The sequence below is a fragment of the Oncorhynchus tshawytscha genome, unplaced genomic scaffold (assembly GCF_018296145.1).
Source record: "Oncorhynchus tshawytscha isolate Ot180627B unplaced genomic scaffold, Otsh_v2.0 Un_contig_3343_pilon_pilon, whole genome shotgun sequence".
In the NCBI taxonomy this organism is placed as follows: domain Eukaryota; kingdom Metazoa; phylum Chordata; class Actinopteri; order Salmoniformes; family Salmonidae; genus Oncorhynchus; species Oncorhynchus tshawytscha.
Window position 1 is genome coordinate 85266 of NW_024609057.1, and position 10551 is coordinate 95816.

A 10551-nucleotide genomic window follows, 5' to 3' on the forward strand; every position below is an offset into this window, starting at 1 on the left:
TAAGGACTGTTGTAAACACAGGTTTAGGAGATCTTGTTCGTTTTGTTCATCAATCATTATTAGCTAATGTCAATTATGCAATAAAAAAAGCATTTACATCACATAAAGGCTTCATTATTAATAAAGGTAATATTAACTGACTGCTATTATCTCATAGAACAAACGTATAAGATCTCCTTAGCCTGTGCTGACCCTATTTTTCCCATTAGGATGGCTGAACGAGCCAAATGTAACTCATTTCATTGTTATAATTCTACAAGCTGGCGAGATCTGAAGCTCTGTTTAGCTCAACATTGACATGATTGGTTGACGGTAAGTGGGGGCGGTACTTCCTGTATAAACACAAACGTCGTCTCTTGACTACTTCCTTCCAGCAGTGATGAGTATTCTACAATGTTTGTACAATTCATCGTTGTCAAAGCCATGCTTAATTAATCCGTTAAAAGAGCAAGGAACAGTATGCAGTGCGACACAAAAAAGAAAAGAAAAAACAACACCAACAATAATTTTTGGGCGTTCATAGCCATGGTTGTCATCTGTACCGCAGGTGTAGAATGTAAAACACAGTGGATAGATGTTGTGATGGCAGCTGTAGAGAAGTACTTGGGTGTACAATATTTTACTGCAGAGTTATAATGTGTTTTGACCGATAATATCCTGTCCTCCCAGGCTGCTGGCCTGGTGTTGAATCAGAGGGTTTAGTTGGTTTTTCACAAAGTGCAATGAATTAATACTACAGAATAGTAGACTGATACACAGCCAATACACTTGCTGGAGGTATGAACCTATAACAATTGTTTATGGCGGACCGCCATAATACCAAAGAAGAAGAAGACCACTTCCTTCTCAACTGCTTCGAGGCTGCTCGGTGAAACGGAAGTATAAGTACATTGACAACTGCGGAGATTGCAGTGCTGTTAAGTGCTGATTGACAACTGCAGACTTCGGATTGAACATACTTTGGGTTTCACTGGTTCGCTGCACGAACAGCGCAGCGGTAATCAGTCTGGTATTTTTAGGCTACACTTACTGGGCCTCAGATAATTAAAACTATCTGGACTCCCGAAGAGGACGTTGTTCCAACAGACTCGTATGAGTTAGACGATAACAGACAACGGGATTCTTGGTGAATAGGGTGTTGAACGTTTTCCTGACTTTAATAGATCAGGTAAGATCTTATCCAGGATCTTTCTGAAGTTAGGTTAGCCTACATCAGACATTTTATTGTCACAAATTAAATCTAGTTTTGATATTTAAAAGGACGTTTGATGGCTCTGGTATAGCTGTTATTTACCTGAACGCGGTAACAAAGAAAGTAACTATAGTGGAGGCTAGCTACAGATTTACTGTCACGTTTTTTTTATTTGAAGAAATGTTGAAGAGAAAATAGCTTCAACGATGGATCGGGTAAGTTTAGTTTTATTTTACAGTATGCTTACTGTGGTGTATAACATGTCTAGGCCTATTTTCGTCATCTTTGATCATCCATTTACATTTGAACAGCTGGACAAATTAAACTATGATGGTAATTAAAAACTTGGGATATTTTGTTTGCTCTAACCTGTTCGTTCATATGCCTTGACACAGCCGTGACAAGACCTTTTTGTGTAATCATAAAACCAGAGTGCAACGTCTTTCCGGTGAAGTTAACCAAATATGTTCCATGTAACTAACAGTTACATGACCTACAGAATGGTCAAGCAAGTGAATGTTTCGGATGCTTTCAGACTACTCAACAACTATTGAATTATTGTTAACGCAAAGAAAACAGGCGCTGCCTCCACTATTCAAGCACCATTTCAACATAATTGAATCATTCAATCAAATGTATTTATAAAGCCTTTTTTACATCAGCCGATGTCACAAAGTGCTGTACAGAAACCCAGCCTAAAACCTCAAACCGCAATTAATGCAGATGTAGAAGCACGGTAGCTAGAAAACACTCTCTAGAAAGGCAGAAACCTAGAGAGGAACCAGGCTCTGAGGGGTGGCCAGTCCTCTTCTGGCTGTGCCAGGTGGAGATTATAACAGTACATGGCCAAGATGTTCAAATGTTTATAGATGACCAGCAGGGACAAATAATAATAATCACAGTGGTTGTAGTGGGTGCAACAGGTCAAGCACCTCAGGAGTAAATGAGAGAGAGAGAGACCTGAGGCATGGTCTTAGGGCAGAGAGACCTGAGGCATGGTCTTAGGGCAGAGAGACCTGAGGCATGGTCTTAGGGCAGAGAGACCTGAGGCATGGTCTTAGGGCAGAGAGACCTGAGGCATGGTCTTAGGGCAGAGAGACCTGAGGCATGGTCTTAGGGCAGAGACCTGAGGCATGGTCTTAGGGCAGAGACCTGAGGCATGGTCTTAGGGCAGAGAGACCTGAGGCATGGTCTTCACATAGGGCAGAGGATAAATTCACATGGGAACGGAAGAAATACTCCAGATCTAACAAACTGACTCTAGCCCCCTGACACATATACTGTTGCAGCATAAATACTGGAGTCTGAGATAGGGGGTCGGGAGACACTGTGACCCCATCTGACGATACCCCAGACAGGGCCAAACAGGCAGGATTTAACCCCACCCACTTTACCAAAGCACAGCCCCCACACCACTAGATGGCTATCTTCCGCCACCATCCTACTACTCTGAGACAAGGCCTTGTATAGCCCACGAAGATCTCCCCACAGCGCGAACCCGAGGGGGCGCCAACCCAGACAGGAAGATCACATCAGTGACTCAATCCACTCAAGTGACGCACCCCTCCTAGGGAAGGCATGGAAGAACACCAGTAAGCCAGTGACTCAGCTAATAGGGTTAGAGGCAGAGAATCCCAGTGGAAAGGGGAACTGGCCAGGCAGAGACAGCAAGGGCGATTCGTCGCTCCTTTCTGTTCACCTTCACACCCCTGGGCCAGACTACACTCAATCATATGACCCACTGAAGAGATGAGTCTTCAGTAAAGACTTAAAAGGTCATGACCGAGTCTGCGTCTCTCACATGGGTAGGCAGACCATTCCATAAAAATTGAGCTCTTTTGGAGAAAGCCCTGCCTCCAGCTGTTTGCTTAGAAATTCTTGGGACACTAAGGAGGCCTGCGTCTTGTGACCGAAGCGTACGTGTAGGTATGTACGGCAGGACGAATTCAGAAAGATGGATAGGAGCAAGCCCATGTAATAGTTTGTAGGTTAGCAGTAAAACCTTGACATCAAGCCCTTGCCTTAGCAGGAAGCCAGTGTGGAGGTTAGCACTGGAGTAATATGATTACATCTTTTGGTTCTAGTCAAGATTCTAGCAGACGTGTTTAGCACTAACTGAAGTTTATTTAGTGCTTTATCCGGGTAGCCGGAAAGTAGAGCATTGCAGTAGTCTAATCTAGAAGTGACAAAAGCATGGATACATTTTCTGCATAATTTTTGGACAGAAAGTTTCAGATTTTGTGCGATGTTACGTAGATGGAAAAAAGCTGTCCTTGAAACAGTCTTGATATTTTTTCTAATCACCTATGCTTAGTCTACTACAGTGACAACTAAAATATACAACCAATCAGGAGCGCAACTTTCACTGGGGGCGGGGTGACATGACCCCCCACATTCTGAAATTGCTTTTTTGTCCCCCCACTCTTATACCCACTGCTATCAGCTACCTGTGGTGTAGCTGTGGAGCCAGGCTAGTAACCATCACCCTCTGCCTTCTTCCTGTGGTGTAGCTGCTGAGCCAGGCTAGTAACCATCACCCTCTGCCTTCTTCCTGTGGTGTAGCTGTGGAGCCAGGCTAGTAACCATCACCCTCTGCCTTCTTCCTGTGGTGTAGCTGTGGAGCCAGGCTAGTAACCATCACCCTCTGCCTTCTTCCTGTGGTGTAGCTGTGGAGCCAGCCTATGTACCCATCACCCTCTGCCTTCTTCCTGTGGTGTAGCTGTGGAGCCAGGCTAGTAACCATCACCCTCTGTCTTCTACCGGTGGTGTAGCTGTGGAGCCAGGCTAGTAACCATCACCCTCTGTCTTCTACCGGTGGTGTAGCTGTGGAGCCAGGCTAGTAACCATCACCCTCTGTCTTCTACCGGTGGTGTAGCTGTGGAGCCAGGCTAGTAATAATCACCCTCTGCCTTCTTCCTGTGGTGTAGCTGTGGAGCCAGGCTAGTAACCATCACCCTCTGTCTTCTACCGGTGGTGTAGCTGTGGAGCCAGGCTAGTAACCATCACCCTCTGCCTTCTACCGGTGGTGTAGCTGTGGAGCCAGGCTAGTAATAATCACCCTCTGCCTTCTTCCTGTGGTGTAGCTGTGGAGCCAGGCTAGTAACCATCACCCTCTGTCTTCTACCGGTGGTGTAGCTGTGGAGCCAGGCTAGTAACCATCACCCTCTGTCTTCTACCGGTGGTGTAGCTGCTGAGCCAGGCTAGTAACCATCACCCTCTGCCTTCTTCCTGTGGTGTAGCTGCTGAGCCAGGCTAGTAACCTTGGTTCAATGTCAAACAGATGTTGCAGGAGCTTTGTGCGATCTACTCGATCAAAGGCTTTGGACATATCAGCAAGTAACACCCTCACCATTGTTGGTATGTTTGGAGTCTGTAGTTGTCAGCCAGGAGTGTGTGGCTTTCACAAGGGCGGTAGTATCACTGGAGTTTGGGAGGTAGGCATACTGATTTGTGCACTCAGATAAAACTGTTGGCTTGAGTTTTCTTTTAATGAAGTTCTGGATTTTTCCAAGGCATGACGTTAGAGAGATGGGCCTCCAGTCACTCGTTGTACATGGGTTTGACACTTTAGGTATAGGACATCCTGATCACATGGACAATGTTGATGAGATAATACACTGTGTTCTACCGAAGTGTTTTCTCATTTGCCCATGGTGGATGATAGTGTACTCCCACGAACAGAGTTGAAAATGAGCTGGGGAGTCGTTTAGGACGGAGCTGAAGCCACATACACTAAAATTCCTCTTTCTCCGGGTCAGTTCTTCTCTTTGCCTGCATACTGTGGTTCACATACATAGCCACACCCCCTCCTCTCTGGACCTGTCATTTCTGAACAGCTGATAGTTGTATATGAAAAGAGATTAATCTGGGATATTTTCGTGGGCCCAAGTTTAAAGTGACGCATCCAATGTATGCATTTACTGCAATGAAGAAGCAGATCAAATTCATCCACTTTGTTCATCAATGATCTTGAATTTTACAAACCAGCACATTCGGGGTCCTTGGGGCATCCTGGGACGTATTTGTTGACGTCACATAATTCAGGTAGAATTCTGCGTTCAAGTGAACGATTGTGTTTTAGGTCCGTTACTTTATATTGTCAGTGTTTTCCTCCGTCTGCCCTTACCAGCTGTAGTCCATCTCACCCGGCTTCACCCTCGTCTTACGCGCATTATCCCCAGGCACTAAAGTTGGTCTCGGGATATGTGGTTCCAGTGGAGGTGCATATTTTTGTAAATCCGTAGAAAATGTAATGAGTATTCAACAACGTGTGTACAATTCATCGTTGTCAAAACCATGCTTAATCCGTTAAAAGAGCAAGGAGCAGTGTGACACAAAACAATGAAAAAACAACACCAACAAACATCTCAAACATTGTAACACGTTTACTCTCGAGCAGCTGCCTGGAAGCGCCACAGCATTGAACTACATTAACTACATCAGTTCAAAACAAAATATGCTAGCTAGCTACTCCATAGTCCAAGCTGCGGTAAACTCTAGCTAGCTACTCCATAGTCCAAGCTGCGGTAAACGCTAGCCATATTTCACTGTCAGACAGGACACAACTCAAACTAGCTGAGAAAACAAAACAAATCAGATTGTATTGGTCCATACACATACTTAGCAGATCTTATTGAGGGTGTAGCGAATTGATTGTTCCTAGTTCCAACAGTGCAGTAATGTCTAACAATAAAAGAATGGAATTCAGAAATATATAAATATTAGTCCAGAGTATGAATACAGTACATGCATAAGTATGTGGACACCCCTTCAAATGATTGGATTTGGCTATTTCAGCCACACCTGTTGCTGACAGGTGTATAAAATTGAGCATACAGCCATTCAACCTCCATAGACACACATTGGCAGTAGAATGGCCTTACTGAAGAGATCAGTGACTTTCAACATGGTAACATCAAAGATGCCACCTTTCCAACAAGTCAGTATGTCAAATTTCTGCCCTGCTAGCGATTTCCCCAGTCAACTGTAAGTGGTGTTATTGTGAAGTAGAAATGTCTAGGAGCAACAACAGCTCAATTGAGAAGTGGTAAACCACACAAGATCACAGAACGGGACCACCGAGTACTGAAGCGCGTAGCGCATAACAATTGTCTGTCCTCAGTTGCCACACTCCCAACCTAGTTCCAAACTGCCTCTAGACGCAACGTCAGCACAATAACTGTTCGTCTGGAGTTTCATGAAATGGCTTTCCATAGCTGAGCAGCTGCACACAAGCCTAAGGTCACTATGCGCAATGCCAAGCGTCGGCTGGAGTGGTGTAAGGCTCACCGCCGAATGACAAATCTGGGTTTGGCAGATGCCAGGAAAAGCTACCTGCTCCAATGCATAGTGCCAACTGTAAAGTTTTGGTGGAGGAGGAATACTTGTCTGGGGATGTTTTTCATGGTTCGGGCTAGGTCCCTTAGTTCCAGTGAAGGGAATTCTTAACGCTACAGCATGCAATTTAGACGATTCTGTGCTTCCAACTTTGTGTTAAGTTTGGGGAACGCCCTTTCCTATTTCAGCATGACAATGCCCCGTGCACAAAGCAAGGTCCATACAGAAATAGTTTGTTGAGATTGGTGTGGAAGAACTTGACTGGCCTGCACAGAGACTCCTGACCTCAATCCCATCGAACACCTTTGGGATGAATTGGAACGCAGACCGCAAGCCAGGCCTAATTGCCCTTCATCAGTGCCCAACCTCACTAATGCACTTGTGGCTGAATTGAAGCAAGTTCCCGCAGCAATGTTCCAACATCTAGTGGAAAGACTTCCCGGAAGTGGAGGCTGTATAGCAGCAAAGGGAGACCAACTCCATATTAATGCTCATGATTTTGGAATGAGATGTTCAACGAGCATGTGTCCACATACTTTTGGGAATGTAGTGTATGTGATGGGATTCTCGTGGAAATTCAACACAGGGACACTCGAATTCAATCTTAAATGAATGAAGTTTTTTTTAATCAGCATGCTGGAGAGGTCAAACTTAGAAGTATAAAGTACTGTTCTGAAGGTATCTCCCTCAGGGAAGTCCCATTAGATCTCTTATATACTGGTTACAGACACGTTACATAGTAATAGTTCATAGGGTTGGTTCCGGCATGTGTCTGGCACGCCTCCTGTCTTAACTTATAGAACATATTCTGGCCGTTCTGCCAGATGGTCCTAAGGAGAGGGTCATGCCAAAGCTGTGCTTATCAACAGTGCCAAACTAACAACTCTGCCATTAGACAGGCTTGATTGTATTTACAGCTCTGATCTGGATGGTGGACTAGCCCTGTGTTGGATAATTGTCAACGGCCATTCCAGTGGAGTGGTGCTTGGGGTGGGGGAGGGGCTAATGCCCCCCAAACCCTGATTATATAAATGTATAGGATACATAACTCTGCAACACAGGCTAGAAACAGGCTGTTAAAGGCACCAGAGAGACGTGGCTCTATTGTACATGGGGATAACTGTATACATTAATTTAATTCAGGGTGGAAGGTAAAACCAAATAATTGATGGAGTTGGCTCTAAATACTACATCATAATGAGCAGCAGTAGTTCAGATGTTGAGGTTTTTCATCTGGTTATTATGACGAATAACGATTTTGCAGGTGTTGGTGTTCGCTGACTTTTTGGAGAGGGAAGGGTGGAGCTCTTCATTCCAGCATCTGTTAAGCTCTCATCCTAACACTTATGAACTCAGAACTAAATCGTGCGGTTGACTAATTACATGAGACATTAGTTCTGGGTTAACCAAGATTAACTCAGGGGTGAAAGATGTGTTCAACTCCAATGAATACTCAAAGGTTCTGAACATAAGACAGGAGGCATTACAAGTGTTATACGTTTTTACATTAGTAAAAAAATATACCACTAACATTTGAGAAATGTCCCAAAGTGATTTGAAAACTGTACATTTGTGGAAAGTAGTGAACAGTTACACACTTCAGGAGAAAGGAGGTATTTATAAGGATGCACCAATCAGAGATTTAGACTAATCAAATGTTTGGTCTAATGATATATTCTATGTACAATACTTCCTGTGGTCACCAGGACAGAGCTAGTCCGTCCCCCTCCACCCTGCCGGAGTCCCCTGGTCACAACTCTCCTGGTAGCACCTTACTGCTGGATCTGAAGAGGGGTTTCTGTGCGGCTGGTCGACTGCAGGAAAACAACAGGGCAGAGTGGAACTGTGAGAGAAGGACACGAGGAGGGAGATTTGATTTCATCAAGTAAGAACAATGGGGTGTGTGGATGAGACCACAATCTGCTTCTGCAACTTCTGTTAATTTATAAACAGTAAAACGCTCAGGGGCTAGTTAATTGTCAATAGAATTTCATGAATGGAGGGTACCTAATAAACTGGGTGTATATTGATGATAACAGAGGCAGGTAGTCTTGTGTTTTAAGAGCGTTGGGCCACAAATTGAAAGGTTGCTGGTTTGGGTCTCTGAGCCGACTTGGTAGAAAATCTGTCTGTGCCCTTGAGCAAGATACTAAACCTCCTGTAAATCACTCTGGATAACATCGTCTGCTAAATAACACTTACATTTTTTTGTTATCGTGTTTGTTTATGGACCCATGTTTCCAAAACCTAGTTATTCAATGTCTTTGTTTCACAGGGGACACCCCTAACCGTCGTTCTCTCAGTGGCAGGTGCTTATCTTCTGGGCATCCTCAACCACATGTTGCTGACGAGACAGAGAAGAGTCTTTCCAGATCAGAACATCTCAAGAAACATCAGCAGAGGTGTACAGGGAAGAAACCTCACCACTGCTGCTCTGACTGTGGGAAGAGTTTCACAAACCGGAGTGACTTCATTATTCACCAGCGGATTCACACCGGAGAGAAACCGTACTGCTGCTCACAGTGTGGGAAGAGTTTCGCTGCTTCTAACACCTTAAAATCTCACCTGAGAATTCATACAGGGGAGAAGCCTTACCCCTGCCTTGATTGTGGGAAAAGCTTTTCATATTTGGGAGCCCTAAACATACACAAGCTAACACACACTGGAGTGAAGCCTTATAGCTGTGATCAATGTGGGAAGAGCTATGCTGTATCAGATGCCCTAACTATACATCAGCGCATACACACTGGAGTGAAGCCTTATAGCTGTGATCAATGTGGGAAGAAGCCTTATAGCTGTGATCAGTGTGGGAAGAACTTTGCTCCTTCCCTGACTAGACACCATCGGACACACACTGGAGAGAGACCTTATGTCTGTCTATGTGGGAAGAGCTTTGCGCTAGCTTCCACCTTGAATACACACCAGCTAACACACACTGGAGAGAAGCCTTTTAGATGTGATAAGTGTGGGAAGAGCTTTGCTATAGCTTCCTCCCTGACTAGACACCATCGGACACACACTAGAGAGAAACCTTTTACCTGTGTTAAGTGTGGGAAGAGCTTCAGTCAATCAGGAACACTAAATTCACACCAGCGAACACACACTGGAGTGAAACCTTATAGATGTGCTCAGTGTGGCAAGAGCTTTGCTCAATCAGTACACCTGAATATACACCAGAGACAACACACAGGAGAGAAACCTTTTAGCTGTGATCAGTGTGGGAAGAGCTTTGCTGTGTCAGAAAAACTTACTATACACCAGCGCATACACACAGGAGAGAAGCCTTATAGCTGTGATCAGTGTGGGAAGAGCTTCAGTCAATCAGGGACCCTAAATTCACACCAGCGAACACACACTGGAGAGAAACCCTATGTTTGTCTATGTAGGAAGCGCTTTGCTTATTTAGGGCAATTGAAAAAGCACCAGAAAACAAAAACGTGCCGTATTTCCTCTCCCTCCTATCTGTCACCGGTTCCAGTACACTAAATAAAGGATCAATAGGAAACATCTAGTGAACAGTCATATCCATCTCCCATTCTTAAACAGTTGCCTCAGTCTGATCACCATGGTAACCTCTGTGCAGCATAATATGCAGCTCTGATCTAGGATCAGGTCTCCACTGTGTCTATGTAATATCACACATTGATCTACATGGATAAATGTTATCATAGGAAATGTCATAGTGAACCTGTGGGGGGATGTTGATAATTGTATCTTCTTTCATACACTGCCCTTTGGCATTTTTCCTATTTTGTTGTATTACAACCTGTAATTTAAATTAATTTTTATTTGGATTTCATGTAATGGGCATACACAAAATAGTCCAAATTGGTGAAGTGAAATGAAAAATATTACTTGTTTAAAAAAATTATAATAAATAAAACAAAAGTGGTGTGTTCTTATGTATTCACCCCCTTTGCTATGAAGCATCTAAATATGATCTGGTACAACCAATTACCTTCAGAAGTCACATAAGTTAAATGAAGTCCACCTGTGTGCAATCTAAGTGTCACATGATCTGT

At 44.1% G+C, this 10551-nt stretch overlaps 1 protein-coding gene across 1 annotated transcript; it reads left to right on the forward strand.

Annotated features, from left to right (window-relative positions):
* Positions 1-1123: 1123 nt before the first annotated feature.
* LOC121844164 (gastrula zinc finger protein XlCGF49.1-like) lies at positions 1124-9333 on the forward strand (the record flags this gene model as incomplete). The annotated part of the gene is made up of 3 exons (XM_042314084.1): positions 1124-1407; positions 8236-8414; positions 8833-9333. Coding segments are annotated over exons 1-3 (689 nt in total), but the record flags the coding sequence as incomplete, so codon positions are not given.
* Between the last annotated feature and the right edge of the window lie 1218 nt (positions 9334-10551).